Source organism: Falco rusticolus, chromosome 6 (assembly GCF_015220075.1).
Source record: "Falco rusticolus isolate bFalRus1 chromosome 6, bFalRus1.pri, whole genome shotgun sequence".
Taxonomy (NCBI): domain Eukaryota; kingdom Metazoa; phylum Chordata; class Aves; order Falconiformes; family Falconidae; genus Falco; species Falco rusticolus.
Genome location: NC_051192.1, coordinates 58347974 through 58368177, shown reverse-complemented (window position 1 = coordinate 58368177; position 20204 = coordinate 58347974). Strand labels below are relative to the sequence as shown.

Genomic DNA, 20204 nt, shown 5'->3' with positions numbered 1-20204 from the left:
CGGGGCCGTTTCCGAGAGCCCGCCATTTTCGAGGGGGCGGAGCTGCCGCTGAGGCGGGGCGCGCGGCCGGCACGACCGTTAGGGCTGCGGAACGCGGCGCGGGTGAGCGGCCGCGGGGCTTTCATCCCCTCCTCTTCCGTGGGGGCCTTAGGAGTTAGGAACTAGGTCTGGCCGGGTCCCCCTGCGCCGCCCGGGTTCCCCTGGGGAGGTGTCGGGAGTCTCTAGGCGCCGCAGCCTCGGCTCCGCAGGCGTCCGCCCGCGGGCGGGAGGTAGGCAACGTTGCGAGAGAGCGGCCCCCTGCCCCGGGCTGGGGTCGGGGGTCAGGGAGAGCCCGCCCAAAGGCTGTTCATCTCACAGTGGGTCAGGGAAGTGTCTCTTCCTGGGTGTGTGGTGCGTTATTATCTAGGTCGCATCAAGGCGGGAATTCCAGATGTTTGTGTTCAAGATGACTGTGCGTCTTGTTATGTCACTTCCATGCAATTTCTCGGTTTTGTTTTTATCTAGGGGGGGAAAAATATTTGAGGAGGAATCTGTGAATGATGAAACATGCTACTGCTTGCTTCAGGTGCTCAGGTTTATTGGCAAAGCTGTACCAAGCGTGGAGTATTGCAGCAGCACAGAGAGGGAATGGGAGAGTTGTTATAAACGTGTCGTGTGGGTTTTTTCCTTCCTTTTTTCAAGAGACCTCTGGGTCAGGCTTAAAGCTATGCTTGCCAGTCTTTGCAAATTACCTTGGCAATAGGTGAAAGCATATCTGTATGAATTACATTTCAGCATTATATGTCTTATGTAGTTATTTTCAAGTAACTGGTTTACTTTTCTGACTGTGTAAAAAAAAAAAAACAAAACCCAACAAAAACCAAAAAACCCCCAACCAACCAAAAACAACTTAGTATAAGACACATAGCTGTAGCACATACTGGCCCCGTGAAAAATTCAGAAGGTTTTCTCTGAGGTCTTAAGTTGGGGTTTTTTAGTTTATATTTTCGGTCAGTGATCTTAAAATACCATGATGTCTTCAGTGATTTCTAAGTATATGAAAAAAACCCCCAGGATCAGTCACCCTTTGGAAGTTACCATCTCTCAAAGCAGATTTGAGGCTTGTGATAAATAAGAAAATCTGAGCAGACAGATAACTTCTGTTAAAAGTAGTAGTTGTATTTGTATACAAGATCCAGATCTAAATATTTTACTGAATGCTCTCAAAAAAGACTGGTGGGACTCGGGCTTTCATAACTCAACTTTAGATATATATTGAATAGGGGTAGGGAGAACGTTTGTCCTCAAATAACAATAATTAATTATCTCATAATGGAAAAAAAACCCTGTTTTTTTTGTAATTTTCAGGGGGTTATACTTTTTTTTTCTTTATTGTTCTCAATCTTATGGACTATAAAGTTTGTAGTGTGTTTATCTTGCCTATTAAGTACCGTGTGAAGTTCCAAAAAAATATTTGGAAACAACTAACACAGTGGCTTTTTTAAATTTGCGTTGATGCAGACTGGCAGGAACCAGGTGATAACATCAAAATTCTAGGTGGACTTCAAGAAATCTTGCTGAAGTTGAATCTCACGCTTGTCTTTGAGAAGGTTTGGACAGCTTTTGTTAGCCTCCCCTGTGCGTCGCAGAGGTTGATTATCCTGGACTTCAAGAAATTACGCCATGTTTTTGCATGTGTTATTTGTCCTTTTAACTCATTTTATGTACTTTGGGATAACAACAACAAAAGCAATACATTATGCCGAGTAGATGTGCAGCTAAAATCAGGTTGAGTGATTGTAGTACTCAAAGAAATGGACTAGAGAAATACTTTTTCTTTTGAAGGTAGATCTTAACAGAAGAATGCGATTTAAAAACAACTTGGAATTGATTAGCTGCCTTGCTTTGTAACAGTTCTAGAGTATCAAACAATGCACCCTACAAAGACAGGCTTGCTGTTCTGACAGGCTGTGATGGTGTTAAATGTGGAAGACTGCTGGATTTAACATGGCTGCGTACCACAAGGTGGCGTAGCTCCTCGTGTATCATAAGCAGGTCTTAGAGCACAGGTAGCTAGCTAATCTAGTCATCGCCTATTCAAAGGAAGGGTTTATTTTACCTGAGTATACACTAGTATCAAAATCAGGAAGAAAGAAATACAAAACATTCCACATTTTATTTGATTTTTATCTTCTAATATTGAGGAAGAAGAGGGAAAAGTAGAGAGCTAAGCATAAGGCAAACTTTGTACAATAAGACTGTGCAGGAATAGATTGGTCTTGTGAAAAGCAGAGTATTTGTTAGAACTGGCAAGGTATGGAAACCAGAAGAATAAAAAAGGGAAGAAAATTAAATATGGTAGTGGGGAAACATGGAGAACACAGCTATGTAAATAAAGTTAAATAAGAGACAAAGAAATATGCCACCTAATAGGTGCATGTTTTCAGCTGGCATTCATTATAAGTAGTGCCAATCACACAATACCAAAATTAAAATTGTAAAAACGTGCAGACTGGCATGTTTCTGCAATCACACGGTGTTACTAATGTTGAAATGTTTGTTGGAAACGGCCTCTGGAGGTCATAAATGCTGATTCCCTGCTCAGAGGCGGACTTCCACCAGTGTTGGATTAACCAGTAAAACAGTATACTGGCTGGATATTGAAAATCTTCAGGAATGGAGATTCTGTGACCTCTGGGAAACCAGTGTTGCAGTACTCTGGGATTTTTTCAATATATATTTTATTTTTTCCTCCCTGAAGTCCAACTTGAGTTTCCCCAGCTATAATCTATGGCCATTATCCCTCCTTATGTCATCTTGGAATAGTACAAAAAGTTTTATATTCTGTCATTATTGCAAATATTCTTCGAGTGGCTTTAAGCTACTTATGTTTGAACAGAAGCATTTTGATGTGAGTCCTACCACTTCAGATCAGGAAGTAATTCCCTTTAGAGGTGTGGGTTTTCTTTGTTTTTTAGATAAAGCTTGGATGGTCGATGTGTAAGGGACACATGAGACTTGGAAATGAATGTTTTTTATTTTATCCCCTCAAATATGTTTGGTTTCATTTAAGTTCAGGCTATTAGCAGTGAAAATGTACAGTCCAAAGAAGGTATTTAGTAATTAACCATCTGTGAACTGAAGTCACTACACACTTAGAAGGCTTGATTGAAAGTGTTCTTGGCTTATAAAAGTAAAACTGATAATGACTAAATATTTATTTTCTGAACTTAGTGTTCGTAATATGTCATATTTCATGTTACATTCTGAAAGTATTTTATTTTGCTTGGTCTTCACAGCTAAAACCTTTGTGCTGACAACAAAGAAGCTAGAACAATGGGAGTGACTAATCTGTGGCAAATCCTTGAGCCTGTGAGACAACCTGTCAACTTGAGCAGACTCAAGGGAAAAACACTTGCTGTTGATTTAAGTCTGTGGGTTTGTGAAGCACAGACGGTTAAAAAGATGATTGGAGTAGTTACCAAGCCATATCTGAGGTATGATATCCATATAAATACTTGTAGCCAAACGTCTTGGAGCTGCATAATTTAGGTACAATACTTATTCCAAATTTAAGACTACCTCTGAGATTCATGTGACTGTTTTGATTCTGTTGTTACCACTTGTACTACATAAGTAAATGGTTCGAAGTGAAGACTCTGTTATAGTGGCTGAATTCAACTTAATGGTCTGCTGCAAATAGAAGTTCTTGGGCCCAGCCTGCTTTGTCTTGAGGTCTCAACTGTAGATAAGGATGAGATGGATGTAAGCAGAACCGTGTTTGTCTTATTGTAGTATAGCACTGTGTGATACAGGGATTATCAAGCAACACAGATCAGTGTGCTAGTTCCTGTATGTTTCTGAGGCTCTGTGATGCAATGTAGTATGGGAGTTTCAACTGTTTATCACAGAGGTTTGGATGCTAGTCATGACCATAATAAGTCATGCATGCTCTAGCGTGATCTGGCTTATAAATTAAAATTCTAGTTAGACCCCATGTTGAATTAAATATGTTTAAATTATTCTTCAGGCTTATGAACAACCTTGAAGAATATATTTTTAATTTAAATGAATCACATACTTAAGGGGTAAGCAAGCATAAGCAACTGTAACTCCAAAGCACTGTTCTTTGCAAATGATGCTGACAAAAGTGAAAGTACATACAAATTTTCATAAATGACATCTTACTGATTAGCTCAAGAATGCCTAGTTACTAGCTACTGTTAGATGTTGCTATGGCTTCTGTTAAATTCAGCTGGTATGAAATATCAGCCTCTTCTGAGAATAATTTCTTAAAATGTTATGCTTATGACCCCAAATGGATGAATAACTGTAAAACTTGAAGCATCACCAAAGTCATTAGTTAGGATGTCCTTTTTTCAGTGGAATGGAAACATCAGTCCAGCTCGCTATGCAATCTTTCCAAGTTAAGACAAAGGGATGAACAGATTTCAACCAAAACAAAAAAGACATGTTTTCAGGCAGCTGGAAATTAAACTGTTTTGTTAAGTATTTTAGAGAAACTTACTGTAAGTGATTTTATTTTTTTTTAAATATTATTTTGGAAATGGGACTAGCCTCAAAAGATCACTTTATCCTTTTTTACCAATAGCAAGTGTACGAATAAAGTCTGTACAGCGTAATGGTCTTTCCATGTCATTGAAGAGATGTAAATGTTTGGTCCACTCCTTTTGAAAGATTGATCCTGAAATTACTGGAAATATGTTGTCTGACGTTAACGGCTCTCAATTTTACTATTGTAGACTAGATATTATCATTGCTTCCTTACAAAATTAATCATCATAGAGTAGTTTGGGTTAGAAGGGACCTTAAAGATCATCTATTTCCAACCCCCTGCCATGGGCAGGGACACCTTCCACTAGACCAGGTTGCTCAAAGCCCCATCCAACCAGGCCTTGAACACTTCCAAGGATGGGGCATCTACAGCTTCTCTGGGCAACCTGTTCCAGTGCCTCACCACCCTCACAGTAAAGAATTTCTTCCTTATTGCCAATCTGAATATACCCTCTTCAAGTTTAAAGCCATTACCCCTTGCCCTATCACTACCTGCCCTGCTAAAAAGTCCCTCTCCAGCTTTTTTGTAGGCCCTTTTTAGGTACTGGAAGGCTGCTGTCAGGTATCCCCAGAACCTTCTCTTCTCCAAGTTGAGCAACCCCAGCTCTCTCAGCCTGTCTTCATAGGTGAGGTGTGTTGGAGTCTGCAGCGGATCTGCAGACAAGTTAGTTGACCTCAAAGACTTAGCCGTGTACCTTTAAGACAGCCACAAATTGTCAGGTATGTAAACAGGATGTGAAGAATTGGAACTTAGAACCACAGTATACGGGCACCTACAGCAACAGCAAATGGCAAGCAAGAGGAAGGACACAAAAACCTATCAGGGTCTAACACCTGCACTAAGATACATAAATAGTTTGTATAAACAATAAAGGCCATTTTGTCCAAACCCAGCCACGCAGACATAGTGTTTCTTTTAAGTCCGCCTTGACTTGCATCACCACAGAGGTGCACCAGCCCTCTGATCATCTTTGTGGCCCTGCTCTGGACTCAATCCAACAGGTCCATGTCCTTCTTGTGCTGGGGGCCCCAGAGCTGGATGCAGTACTCCAGGTGGGGTCTGCTCTAAATCCATTCTCTGCCCAGCCTCTATTTGTGTTTGGGAGTGCCCTTACCCATGTGCAGAACATTGCACTTGGCCTTGTTGAACTTCATGAGGTTTGCACAGGCCCAGCTCTCAAGCCTGTCAAGGTCCCTCTGGATGGCATCCCTTCCCTCCAATGTGTCAGCCTCACCAGTCCTCTTGGTGTCGTCGACAAACCTGGTTAGGGTGCGCTCGATCCCGCTGTCTGTGTTGCTGACAAAGGTGTGGAGCAGCGCTGGTCCCAGTATTGACCCCAGAGGAATGCCACCTTTCACTGATCTCCACAACTTGACCTGTCAGTGATACTGGCTTGCATATGAAATAAATTTGCATGGTAATGGCATCCATGAGTCAGTCTAATTACTACAGCATTCAGTCACCTCAGGATCGATGTACCTGTATTGAGAGATTTGGGATTAAAATTTGATATAAAAGAATCAATGTGGCAATGAGTTTGGAAGCAGACTTTGGATAGTGAATGTTTTTTATTAAGCCTTTTAAATTTGCTTATGTTTTTACACCCCAAAAAATCTTTCTTATTCTTATGTGGTATTTTCTTGGGAATTTTGTAAAGTTCATAGTAAAACAACTTCAGCCAAAGACAGGGATATAGATGAAAGATCTGTTAGCTTGGGGGTGAGGGAATCATAAAAGGTGGAGAGAAAGGTAAGGTTATTGCTGAGGAATATGAGGAAAATGTCTGAAGAAATCAATCTTCGCTAGTTCTGCAGCTTATGGAACACCTTGCTTTATTGCAGAAACCTGTTTTTTCGGTTCTCTTTCTTAACATCAATGGGAATTAAACTAGTGTTTGTCATGGAAGGAGAGGCTCCCAGGCTGAAAGCAGACACCATGAGTAAGAGGAATGAGATGCGCTATGGACCTTCAAAGAAAGCTGGAGCTGCAAGAACAGGGAGATCTTCATTTAAAGCCATTTTAAAGGAGGTAATTGTAGGCTGTGTTTCGGTATTTTCAATGTGATAGGAAGAAATGTTAACCAAATTATATACAAGAACTTGAAAGAATCAATAGTTTCCTACACAACCAATTTCAACAGAATTTTGAATTTTAAGGGAACACATGCCTTTGAAATTGGACTTTACAGCATCTGTTAACTTGGGAAGGAGGGACAATGTCAGAATAGTTTTGTTGTTTGATGTGTATCTGTGCATGTTGTGCTGTAGAGCGCCACAGTCATAATGGGGTGTTTATTACAGAAGTTCAGCTTTCTTTTTCTTTTACAGTGTTAGTATTGATACCTTGGGGGTTTTTTTCTAGATGGGTATATGGGAAAACAGGAATGTGTTGTGTACCTATGTAAACTAAGCTAGTGTGTTTTTGAAAGGGTACACTGAACTGTTTTGTAACCTAGGTCTACGATTTGGTGAACTAGTTGAATAGCAAAGAGGATACACTTGTTGGACACCTGCTGGATTAGGCTAAAAGGAAGATTGTGTACTTGTCTTTATAGGTGGTTGAGATTACTCTGGTTGCAAAGACTTCCTATTCAGTAATTTTCTTCTTCATTCATTGTTTCAGATACATACACTTTTTATCTATTCAGAATTTTATGAAATAGAATTTATAGAGACTCGTGGCTTCAGTAAATTGAATGTATGAATTTCTGTTTTAATCATAAGTTCTAAAATTATTGTTTTCTGAAATTTGTAAGAAGTGTATGTCAGTATGTCTATACTGTGGTTTAATCTTACTAAGTCAACAATATTCTCAGACAGTCTGGCACCTGTTGAAAGATGTCAGTGCTAGCCCAGTATTACTACTTTAGTAAATAGTGTTGCTTCACAAAGATAAATATTCCTCTGTTACTCTTCTGAAAAAATCCTAAATATCTATTTAAATTATAAAGATTTTTGTGAAGGAATAACCATTAATCATGCTGTGTTTAAGTCCTATAACTAGTACTTTGCTCTTAGTTGGGTATTTCTTTTCACTGTTACAGTAAACTATCGTAAAGTAGTGCTTGTATTGATGTAGTGTTCTATAGGCAGTGCAGCAGTAACAGTTTTTGTATACACTTTTGCCTGAGAAAGCGCATAAGTGGATCCAATTCAGCATTCACTCTCCCTTCCCCTTTGGATTCCTTCTTCTAGTGTCTCGAACTGCTGGAGTGCTTAGGTGTCCCTTGCGTTCAAGCAGCCGGGGAAGCAGAGGCGATGTGTGCATACCTAAATGCAAAAGGACATGTTGACGGCTGCATTACCAATGATGGGGATGTCTTCCTATATGGAGCTCAGACAGTTTATAGGAACTTTGCCATGAATGCCAAGGTAATGTACCTCATCCCATTCCCACCCTCTCTTTAGACTCTTCCAAAAATAGGAAATAGAAAGAAGGGATTTGAAACAATCACTTAGATATTATCACATTTATCCTCTAGTAGTTGGGTTTGTTTAAGGTAGTACATTTAAGGCAGGAATGTTTTGTTTGATTCACTAGCAATCCTGAGATTACTTACACAGCCACTAGTACTGGATAGTATTAGTCTTGTCATACTTTTTCTACAGGTAGTAAACAATAAAACCACCTCTTGGCTTATTTTAGTTTCTTTCAACAGTTTTCAACAGTTGATGCCCATACTTAAAACTTGAAATTCCAGAACTGTATTTTTGCAGTAAGACCCCTCTTATGGGATAGACTTGTTTCCTGCAGATGTGGGTCAATAAGCAATCACAACTGAATGTGACTCAGAGCAGTTCCTTCCCTGATGTTACAAAAATAAAATGTACGATAAATTTCTCTTGCAGGATCCACATCTTGACTGTTACACAATATCCTCTATTAAGGAGAAGCTTGGCTGCGACAGAGAGTCTTTGATTGGGCTAGCTGTTCTTCTGGGTTGTGATTATCTTCCAAAGGTAAGCAATATAATTACTTTTATTAGGTACTTACACTGTTTTGAAGAACTATAAACTGTATCAAGGGAGATGTGTGCATGCTGACAAAACTGTATGCAATGCATGTTTACTGAGATCTAGTTGAAGAGGGTGCTTAGTAAGTCACTGTAAATTTCATTTGTGAAAGCTTACAGATAATCCAAAATGGTTCATGAGCATTAATCTTTCTGAAACTGTTATATGTTATTCCAGACTTTTTCTATGACAGAGGTGAAGACAAAATTTTATAAGTTGATTGCATTGAGCAAAGGTGTGAGAATTCAGTTGTTTGTGAGGATGCTTTATAACCATTTGTGTATAAGTACATCCCTAGCAGAGCAGCTGTGAAAATAAGAAAAACAGCTGTCTCTAAGCTGTGTGGAAGACTTAAATGTGATAATTTTGAACTGTAGTTATTAGTAATGCCAGTTCTGGATGCAGTTTGGATGTATCCCCTTATAATTCTATTGTTTATAAATATATGATTTGTGAACTACGGAATGGTTTGGGTTGGAAGCAGCTTTAAAGATCATCTAGTTCCAACCCCCCTGCCATGGGCAGGGACACCTTCCACTAGACCAGGTTGCTCAAAGCCCCATCCAGCCTGGCCTTGAGCACTGCCAGGGATGGGGCATCCACAGCTTCTCTGGGCAACCTGGTCTAGTGCCTCACCACCCTCACAGTAAAGAATTTCTTCCTTATTGCAAATCTGAATATACCCTCTTCCAGTCTAAAGCCATTACCCCTTGCCCTATCACTGCCTGCCCCACTAAAAAGTCTGTCCCCATCTTTCTTATAAGATCCCTTTAAGTATTGAAAGACTGCAATAAGGTTTCCCCAAAACCTTCTCTTCTCCAGGCTGAACAACCCCCACTCTCCCAGCCTTTTCTTACAGGGAGAGGTGCTCCAGCCCTCTGAACATCTTTGTGGCCCTCCTCTGATTGTTTTGAATCAATTGACTTTTACTCTAGATTATGTCTAGGGGTTACTACAAAGTTCTGGATTTCAGTCTATGAGCAAGGTTCTAGAAGAGGGACCTCCAAGATCAGGTTGGATGGGGCTCTGAGCAACCTGATCTAGTTGAAGATGTCCCTGCTTATGCCCGGGGGAGTGGACTAGATGACCTGTAAAGGTTCCTTCCAACCCAAACCATTTTGTGATTCTGTGAATATATTTGCTGTTCCTATCTAAGTATTATCCATAGTGGTAGTCTCCTTTCCTATAAAGGATGTGCATGTTACAGATGTAATAATGGAGTAAATATCAAAATCAAGCAAGCCTTTGTTGAAAGGAAGGAATTTGTTGGTTTTGTTATTTTACTGGGGGTTTTAATCATTTTTCAGAAAATGCTCTTACACTTTTCTTTGTCACCTCTCAGAATTGATTTTGTATAAGTGCTTGAGGTTTTCAAATATTCAAAGCTGTTTCTGTTGCCATAAAGCATCTCTTTCCTGTGAGTGAAAGCTTTTCACTGGGTTTCTTCCGTCTCTTAAGTTCCAGCCTTTTGCTTCTAAAATCCGAAAGATCTGTCTTTTTCTTGTCTTTCCAAGACAATTCTGAAAAGTTTCAGCAATCTGGCAGTTATCTGGCAATAATGTCACCAGTATTTTATATTGTTGTCCTGTTGCAGATAGCAAGAAAGAAAACAAACCAAACAAAACATCTTCCTATTGTTTTCTACTACCTTCTTTCTCTACCTGGTTTTATCTGAGTTGCTGCTGAGTGTAAGAATGTTTTATGCAGCTTGTGCGTTACACTGGTAGTATAGCTGTAATCTCTCACCTTTTCTGACTTTGGGACTTGGTCAAGAATATTCTCAGTTTATTCTCAACATCTGGGATCATTTTTATCATTTCTTTACATAAATGTTATGAAGGCAGTTTTTATGAAAATCTGAATACTCTTGTTAGTCTTTAAATAATATTTCTATCTCTATAGGGTGTTCCAGGAGTTGGGAAGGAACAAGCTTTAAAGTTAATTGGGACTTTACGAGGTCAAAACTTATTGCAAAGGTAAAATGAAAATTTTTGTTGTATTCTGAAGTACTTAGATTTTATTCGAAGGCTTACTAATATGTACTTCAGCTCCAAAATAATGTTTGTAATACTCTGATTTGACGGTGGGGTGGGAAGGAGTACAGGGAGAGATTACCACATTCCTTACTTTGCTTTCTAAATGAATCATGTGTTTTGCTAGGCAAGCTTCTTAATTATTCTATACATTAGCTGGCTTCTAGCTCTTGAGCTAGTATATTGATATATTGGAAAGGAAGTCATAGCAACTGATGAGAGCCTTTTGCCGATTTCTAATCGGGTTGTGGATCAGGACATCAGATGCCTAATGCTTTCTGTGTTTCTGATCACTGTGTGTGTCAATACTAGAAATCAAACAATCATATAGTATACTGTAAAAAAAAAAAAAAAAAACCTTCATAAATTGGAAAACTGTTTCTCAGGTAGATGCCTGAGAAGTATAATGACTGTTTTTCAAAGTTTTATTTTAAGTATGAAAGTTTAAAGTATTTTTTAATCCTTTTAATATCATCCTTTTAGGTTTCAACAATGGAAAGAATTTCAGTATGATAATAATCCACCTTTGGTTGTTAAAAGGGTAACTCACTGTTCTGAGTGCCATCATCCAGGTCAGTGTAAAAAGTGCTGAATTTAATTTTTAGCCTAATTATTTACTTTTTGTCCTGGATGTGTAGGGTTGGGAGTGGTAAGGGGCTTTTTTATGACTAGCATTAAAAAGTGTTTTTCTTGTCATTCAACTTCTGGGCTATCTTCACATTTTCAATATTGTATATGTGTATTGTATATAAATTATTTTTGAGGCTGGGGACAACCTTTATTCAAACGTGAAACTAGTTGATAGCAGATGGAGTGTTACCACAATGCTGTTATGTGATCCCAGATATTTGCCTTTTTAACTTTATCAATAAAGTATGCTATACTGACAAGCAGTGATTTCTTTGGTTGCCTGAAGTGGTCTTACCTCCAGAGGACTGAATACATTAGCATTGATGGGGTTTGCTGCACTGTTTTCTTAAAAATAAATTAATCTTAAGGAACCTCATTTTGGTAGCATTTTTCGTCAGTGAAACCATTCAAACCCATCACTTGGAGAAGGAAAAGCTTATTTCAAACGTGTTACTTATATCCATTGGCCAGGTTGTCATGGACTAGTTCTGTAGTTTTTAGGTAATAAAGTCTTCAGCATAAAGTCTGAAACTGTTTGGAGGAAAAGTCTGTTTAAAAAAAAAAAAGTTTGCTTGTATTTGTCAGTTTTCACTGTAGATACATAAATACAACTAATATAGTCAGATCTGCTTACGGCTGCTATTCATGTTAGCTTCATATGTGTTCTGAGCTTTGTATTTGTAGTATTAGCTTTTGGAAATTTTGGAAACCTTTTCTCCTCACACTTAGTGCATCTGCTTCTGTAGGATCTTACAAGGAACATGAGCACAGTGGATGTAAATTCTGTGAAAGTGATAGATGCTGCAAACCTAGTGACTCCAAACAGAGTTGCCCTTGTGAATGGCATCAGTCAGAGCGAGTGAAACAAGCAAGTGCAGTGGAGGACAGCATCAGAAAGTAGGAATGTCATGAAAATTGAACTGCTTTTCCCTGTGGTTTTGTGCAGGGTGAGCATTTAAATTCTGTGGGTTTAGCATTTATATTCAGTTCCTAACACATTTGTTTTACCTGCAGAAAAGCCAACAGTTGTGAGGGCTTTCCATTCTCTGAGGTAACAAACAAGCTTATTTACAGATGTTTTTTTTATCAATTAATTGAAACTTCATTTTTCTTCCCTCTCTTAAACCGCCTCTTTTTTTGTTTTATCTCAAGGTTATTGAAGAATTTCTTGTAAACAAGAATAAATTGATCAACATAAAGGAATGTCAAAGGCCAAATTTATTGTCCTTTCAGGTATGTAACAAAATACTGGATATTCAGCTCTGTACTTGTTTTTTGTTCATTAGTAAGGAAGGCATCTGTGATAATTTTGATCTTCATTGGTAATTTTAGTGGAAATAAGAATTAAAGAATCTTGCTACAACTTCTTAATATACCTCATTTTTTTGAAAGCCTAAAATGGAAGACTTTGAAAGAACTTGGGGTGGGGGGACGGGGGAGTGTCACTTGACATTGTGTTATTTTTCACTTTATGGTATTACTAGATTGGGTTGCTGAGTGCTGCATTATCTATACAGTGTATAAATTACTGTAGGGTTATATGGCATAATATATGCATCCTGGATGTTATCTTTTCTATTCTAATACGCCTTTCATAAAGGCATAACAGATAGAGATTTTGTTTTCACTCATGCTTCTTCCATCATCCTACTGACATAGTGTGTATATGGTAACTTTGGGTATTATAGCAAGTAATCATTGTGGACTTTTTTTAATGTTAAGCTTTCTTTTCAATGATATTTTTGCTGTTGAAATAATCAGGTTTTGTATCTGACAAGCAGAAGTGTCTTTTATTCTGAATGTTGAGTGTTTTCCCAAAACCAGAGAGCAAGCTTCTGTTTAGCACAATACTGCCAGCTTTGAAGTTCAGAGGCCCTTTACTTAAAAGCATGCAAAGCTCAAAAGTGGTTTATTATTCCTCTGTCCATAGAAGAAAGGATAAATATCCTGTAAAGCTGCTTTTTTTTTTTTTTTTTTTTTTTTGGGGGGGGGGGGGGCGCAGCGGAGCTGGGGGTGTTAATATATGCATGTTAGCATTGTTTTCTAAAAATGGTCTTTTTTTCTTTTTTTATTGCTGAAAGCAGATCTTTACAATGTTTCATTTTCCAGGATTGATGATGTGTTATGTATACCATAACAGACCACTGTTAAGTAATACAGCTTTAATGAAAATCTGTGTTCATCCTTCTCTCACATGCAAAATCCTTATGTAGCTGATCTGAATCTGATAAACGGTTTAGCAACTGTCTTATCCCTGCTGCTGCCACTACAGAACTGTTCCCTTGGCTTGTTACTGACAGCCAATGAATCTGCCCTGTTACAGATGACTGTTCGCTCCCTTGGCCGTGAGATGTTGTTGGGCATTACAGTAATATATAAAAGCGTTCTAGAAGTTTTCCAGTATTTAGTCCTGTGTCCCTACTAGGATAGCTGTCTCTAAGCCTGATATCTAACAGAATAAGAACGTTTTAAAGTTTGGGGTGGTTTTTTTCTTTTTTATACTGACAGATGTTTGCTTCTGAGAAGATGGAATGGACCAAACATTATGCTTGTAAGAAACTGTTAGCACTATTGACACGTTATGATATGATCCAGAGAAAATCTGGATATGTTGATTCAAAACAACTGCAGGCAATACGGTAATGTAGCCTGATTTCTTGAACTTAATATGTTTACTTCTGCTGCTGGATGAAAAACATGGGGTTTTTTTCCTTTTTTTACAGAAATTTAATTATTTTCTTCCATCTCTTTCTCAAGCTTTATGCTCATTTTGAGGAGAGGTAAAAATTTAGATCAGTACACCAATAATTACTTTGTGCAGCAGTAGCATAAGATATATAGCAGTTTCCTTTCATTCTGACAATGCCTGCTTTTTCCTGTGCTTATTTTTTATTCTGTTTCCTTGGATCTGCACATGAGATTTAGCGTTACAGGTTTGACCCTTTGCTCAGGTTCTTAGCAGAAGTGTAATTGACTTCCATAATTCAAAATAAGAACCTAAGCTTAGAAATGAGCATCTGCAGGTTCAGTCATGGTCTCTGATTTCTTACCAGACCTACCGACTGTCTGCGTGCTATGTGTCCGATGAAATCATTGCATTATGGTTCTATTCTGCTACCCCTTCTTCTCAAAACAAAACTTTCATTCAGGACTGCTGCATTTAGGAATACAAAAATGACCAAGTGTCCTGTTACTAAAAATGGATATGCAGGAAAAAGAAAGATAAGCATGTAACTATTTTCCCCTATAATACTTTCCCACCATCCAGGCTTCTGTTACTCAGGGTTTTCTGAGCCAGAAGTAGTACCTTCTTATGTTCTTGTCAGCCCTCTATGTAATTTTATTTTTTTAAATTATCTGATCTTTTCTTAAACTTACGTAAACTTTTAGAATCTACTGTGTCTGTTGGTAAATGTGAATTTCACTGTGTGAAGGGAATTGTGACTTATTTTAGCTTTAGTATCTGACTGTTTCGTTTCCCAAATGAAACTCAAATGCCACCTCCCCCGAATTATTGTATTGCAGGAAGGTTAATAGTTTTTCCGTGTTCCTTGATGCTGGTCAAGATTTTATAGACCGTAATTTGGGGGGACAGAGGATAGTCAGTAGCAATGTAATAGTGTCTCTTCTGGGTTGATGTGTCATAGTCTGTTAAGTTATTACTTGCAGAGAAGCTCTCCTATTCAGTGTTACCTTTCAAAAGAGTGGAGAGATTGGTTGGGTCTGCTTTTTACACAAATTTAGATAGATAAATTACCAGCATTTACCTTGATGAATGAACTAATTGACATCCTCTGCTTATAACACTTTCTAGTGTTTCAGGGGTTTCAAAGATAGATCATGTGGGCTCTAGAAGATTTTTTTTTTTACAAATGTTTAAAAATGTGGTGATGATTCAGCAAGAGCCTCTTCACAGGTAGGAACCTATTAAACTGGGGTGTAGATAATTGTTTTTTTAGAAAAACCTCATAAAGACTGGCTGTCCCTGCTCATTTCATGCTTTATCTTCTTCATGCTCTCCTGCAAAGGATATAAATGATGCGGAAATTTATGTCAGGTCATTCAGAAAATTACTGTCTATGGCAACAGTCTTCTCTGTGGCATTAGTTGAAGGTATCAAACTGATGTTTGTAGGAGTCAGCGTTACAGTTGTCTGTTACAGAATAGCTTTTTGATTTCTTGTTATGCTCCTCTGAGCTATATCATTAAAAAAAAAAATGTTTCAGTACTCAAGTCTAGGCCCTAAATTTTACTGTATAACTTACACAGAGAAGTAGTGTGTTTTTTAAAAGGTATATTAATTTCACGGTTACAAGAATATTTTTTTCCTCTGAATCATTACAAATTAGAGTACTGAAATATTTTTAGATAACTTAAGATTTTTCATTTTCCATTTAAGCAAAATAACGGGCTTCTTTTTGTTCTTACAGGATAGTCAAGACACGTGTTAAAAATGGAATTCCTTGTTTTGAAATTCAGTGGCAAAAACCAGGTTGGTCTCATTTCTGTGTACATTGTGGAACAAAAGAGTTCATAGAAAAAAAGAAAAGCATGCTTTAAAAAGGAGAAGATTTTGACAACATTATGAAGCAATGGCATGTGGATGAATTGGAAACTGTTTTGTGAAAACAATAGGAAATGTGGATCAGATTTCACATAACCCTGAAAGTAAAAGCAATGTTTATTTTAAGAAAAAAAACCAACAAACTACCTAGAAAGCAAGGGACTCAGTCTTCAAGTGCTTTTTCTGGTACAGGTTAATAAGACCTGGACTCTGTGTTTCATATCTTATTTCACTATGCACCTGAAGCTGTGACTGTTTACCAGCTAGAGAATTTTCTGTGCCGACAGATTTCTGCCTTTAGCGTGCCTGTTTGTGCCAGGAGACTGGCAAAAAGAAAAAGATTTTACTTGTAGCTAAATCTCAACATTGTACTATTGACCTTTTTACATACCTTCTTTGTACTCATAAATCTTCTGTTGTTTTTCTTATTCCCTGTTTTGATATGTGTCTATATACCTGTCTAATGTATATTCATGATTTTTTTAGAACATTATGTTGATGCAGAAGATGAGCCTGTGGAGTTGTTTGTAGTCACGGTGGAGGAGGAGTCTTTGTTTCAGGCTGCTTATCCTGATGTTGTTGGTCTTTATCAAGTGGAGAAGTCAGAAGTTTTGAAGAAGAAACAGAAAAGTAAGTCCAGAAGCTTGTTTCTTATGAACTTAAGGGTCCTGCCAGAATACAAGAAGAAAAAGCAACAAATACTTCTCCCACTGTTGAGTAGTATCATGTTTTGCCGCGATCAGGGCATATCTTGCAGGGACTGTGATTTTATCTTACCGTTTTATACTTCAGCAGCAGGAAATCTGAACTGTGTTTAATATGTCATTTTGATAGGCCCTGTGTTTTTTTCAGGTAGGAAAGACAGACCAAAAGGGAAGAAATTGCCAGATGTTTGTGATGAAGTTAGTGATCTCCTGTCTCAAATGAATTTAAAGTCTAGATGTGGGATTCTTCCTGTGCAAGACTCCACGTCAGATATAAAAACTCCCCCAGAACACCAGATACACCAGAGAAGTACTGAATCAAAAGATGTAGCGTTAGCTGCAGCTTCCTGTGTAACAGCTGTTCAGATGCCAGCATCAGCAGCTGCTCTTTCTCTGACTTCACCTTACTTGCTCTTGCAGAGTACATTGGCTGACTCATCTGTATTGCCAGCACAATTGCCTAAAAATTCAGGGATGTCATCCTCTTCCACTGATCTACAACTGCGCAGTATCGATTGGGAAGGAACCTTCCTCACCGCTTCACCAGCCCATGGGGGTGATACCCATGATCCAGCAGTTCACTTAACTACATGCATAAAACGCTCACATCTGCTAGGTCATGAAACAGTAAGAAGTAGCTCAGAATATTCTGATGCTGTGCAGTCTGATCAACATCGTTCTGATAGTGCAGATGATATGGTTTCAGATGATGCTATGGGAGAACTTCAGAAGTGGTCTTTAAGTGAGGGAATACTTAAGAAGACTTCAATTCCATCAAAGCCTTTGTTGTCTGAAGGTGTAACACAACTGGAGTCTTTGAAATCTTTTAAACAAACAAAAGAAACATTGAATCCTGATAAAAATTATGCTTTTTCCTTATGTCAGTTAAATAAACTAGTGCAGGAAAGTAAAAATGTGCTATCAGAAAACTATGCAAGGGAATCCAGCGTACACTTTCATCAAGATCAGCACAAAAAAGCTGACACCCTGGCTGAAATGATGCAAAAAGACCATAATAGAAGCAGTTCAACATCTCTAGCCCTCAGTGGGCAAACAACAGAGTTGTGGCATCCTGGGTGTGAAATGCTTCCAGTGCCTCCAAAACCAGCAGATGTCATAACTGGCCATCACATTAAAAAAGCTTTTATTCAAAATACTTGCAAAACTTCTTTTAAAAAGAGCGTATGTCAGAACAAATGTTCTTCTAGTGAAGACAGTGATGATGGGAACATGAATAAAAATCTAATTTATGAGCAGCAGAAGAAGCAACTGAACCCTGGTCAGTTTAAAAAATCTTTTATAAAGAGAAGGAGTAACATTGTTACTACCAAAAGAACAAACAGTGATTCAGCCCTTTTAATTAAAAGGGAGATGGAAACGACCAGTTTAAAAAAAATCAGTAATAGTTTCTCATCGCAAATATCTCCAGAACCATCCTGTGTAGAGGAAGTTTATTGTTCCCCAAGTACAGAGGAACCATTTGAGAGGTCAGGTTCTGGTGTCACACAGCAAGCCGGAAGTGCTGTTCTGACTGACGCATGGGCAGACAGTCCCCTTCCCCTGTCTGAAAGACTAAAAGGAAGACTCAAAATCAATTAAGTTCTCCACAAAATAGATCATGATAACAGTTGACTCAGCCTTCCGCTCTTACAGAGTTCTTGCTCAAAGTTTCTGTAGTATGCTCTATCAATTTTTAGTGGACACAGTTTTGATGGATAAGAAGGGCTGCAAAATACTGCATACTGGAGCAAAAGTTTGAAACAAAAATGTTAGCAAAAGTACCAAATATAGTTGTTTATAGGCAAATGCCAGTTATTCTGGACTTGATTACATGCTGAGCTTGATACATAAGCATCAAGGTACCGTATACAAGGGAGCGTAAGGTCTGTTTATGTCCAGCCAGTTGTGAGAATTTTGCATACAACTATTAGTCCTGCTTATAAAACCAGACATTAAAATAGTGCCTGCACTGCTCTTCGATATTCTTAATAAGACAAAGTGATACAGTTCTTCCCAACAGAAATTTTCCATTCTGCTCCACTAATTTAATTTTGCTAGTTTTAAAATGGTTTTCAAATCCTGGGATGCTGCTTGTGTTGATTATCTCCGAAGGATGAGATAGAGACACATAGCAGATGCACCTTGCAGGGTAACTAAATTTATATCTGCCATGTCCTGTAAATAAACTGTTAATTTGAGTGTGTGCGTCTTCCAAAGAATGGAATAAGCCATATAAGGATATTCTGGTTTTGTAGCTGTCGTATCTAATAGTTAAGGAAATTTGATAGCTGTTTTAATCAAACATGTATAATTTGGGGCATTTTTTCTTAAGGATATGAAATCTCATCTAAATAATTTGTAATAGAATGAAGGTTAAGTTACAGAAAATCAAAATACAATTATGATATTGCAGATTCTTTGAATAATAGTCTGTAATTTATTTTTTTTTAAAGGGGGAACTTGAATACAATTACATTTTTGAAGGTGTTCTTCCTACCTCTTTAACGATAAAGCAGTCTCTGTTTCGTACATAAAGAAGTTGTCTTCAACAGCTTATTAGCATATGCCTCCTGCCCTGCATTTAAGTGTTCATAACTTTCTATGGGCTAACGAGACGGAAGGCCGCTCCTACCAAGACGCAGTATTAACAACAGAAATTTAGAATATCCGTGCCTTAATGAAACCGTCGGTTCAGTTTAAAAGTTATGAAGCCAAATTCCAGATGTCTTTTAAGGAAGAATGGGCAGTCTATAGATAATACAACATGTAATTAATCAAAATGGTAGTTTCTTATTTTCCTCTGTGGGCAGATGGAGAAAGTTTATTTATAGTTGATTTTTCCAAATGAGAAATGTATTATGGAAATAAGCAAAAACCCCAATATATTGGGAACTTATTTTCAGTTTTGAAGATGGTCTCTTGAAAACCTAATCACTCTGCTGATGTGAGAGCATCCTAGAAGAACAGAATTGTGAAAGAGAAGAAGAGTAGCAGTGATTTGAGGACCATAAATTGAGAGATTCCTTATACAGTGGTCAGTAGCGGAGAGATCAGACCATTTCTTGTGGGAAAACATTGTTATTGGTTATGTATGATTCTTTTTCTTGTTGCTGATTGTGAACACTGAAAGTTGAAATCAAGGGTTTGAATTTTCATTAATAAAACCACCAAGATCATGTGGATGACCTCAATTTTGTCCCTTCCCAGTATATGGGAATGCACTCGTGCGGGAGGGATCATACAATTTTACCCACAGTGTGTAGGTTTCTGTGTTTTCTTTAGAACTCGAGGGCAAGAGCAGTTTTTGGAGAGTTTGGTGTCTGTTTTCCAAATCTGGCTGAAGTGACTGATTTAATGGGTGATTTGCTGAAAATACTGTGCTAGAATTATGATGAGTTCGTGTTTTGTGGATGATGGAAACCAGAAATGAGATACAATCATAAGATATTAAGATCTGTGCAGGGAAAAAACTGTTGCTTATTATCACTACAAATTAATCTGGTTTTGTAAGTACAGTTCAAGCATGAAAAGCAGAAAAATTTCAATTTTTTCATTTGCAACGCATCTCAATTTTGTGTAAGTTTTCTGCCACTACCTTAGGAGCAGGAATAGATGTGAAACAGCTGTATAGGATGTCCTCTCGTTTAGGCTATATCTGCTCGCTGCAGTGAAATAAACACAAGAACATTTATCGTTGGGGGTGAT

The 20204-nt window shown here is 38.1% G+C and overlaps 1 protein-coding gene across 4 annotated transcripts; it reads left to right on the top strand.

The window, feature by feature from the left end:
* Positions 1 to 34: 34 nt before the first annotated feature.
* On the top strand, positions 35 to 20190 carry GEN1 (GEN1 Holliday junction 5' flap endonuclease). Of its 4 annotated transcripts, none has more exons than XM_037392982.1 (14): positions 35 to 102; positions 3279 to 3476; positions 6397 to 6583; positions 7750 to 7926; positions 8404 to 8514; positions 10471 to 10544; positions 11085 to 11173; positions 11978 to 12128; positions 12246 to 12282; positions 12384 to 12464; positions 13740 to 13870; positions 15662 to 15723; positions 16282 to 16425; positions 16648 to 19690. In XM_037392982.1, the coding sequence occupies exons 2-14, from the start codon at positions 3316 to 3318 to the stop codon at positions 18096 to 18098; spliced, it is 2856 nt and encodes a 951-aa protein (XP_037248879.1). In that variant the 5' UTR covers positions 35 to 102; positions 3279 to 3315; the 3' UTR covers positions 18099 to 19690. The 4 variants fall into 4 exon arrangements, with proteins under 4 accessions (XP_037248879.1, XP_037248877.1, XP_037248880.1 ...); XM_037392980.1 differs by having other exon boundaries at positions 65 to 269; XM_037392983.1 differs by lacking the exon at positions 35 to 102 and adding an exon at positions 279 to 565 and having other exon boundaries at positions 16648 to 20190.
* Positions 20191 to 20204: the final 14 nt, after the last annotated feature.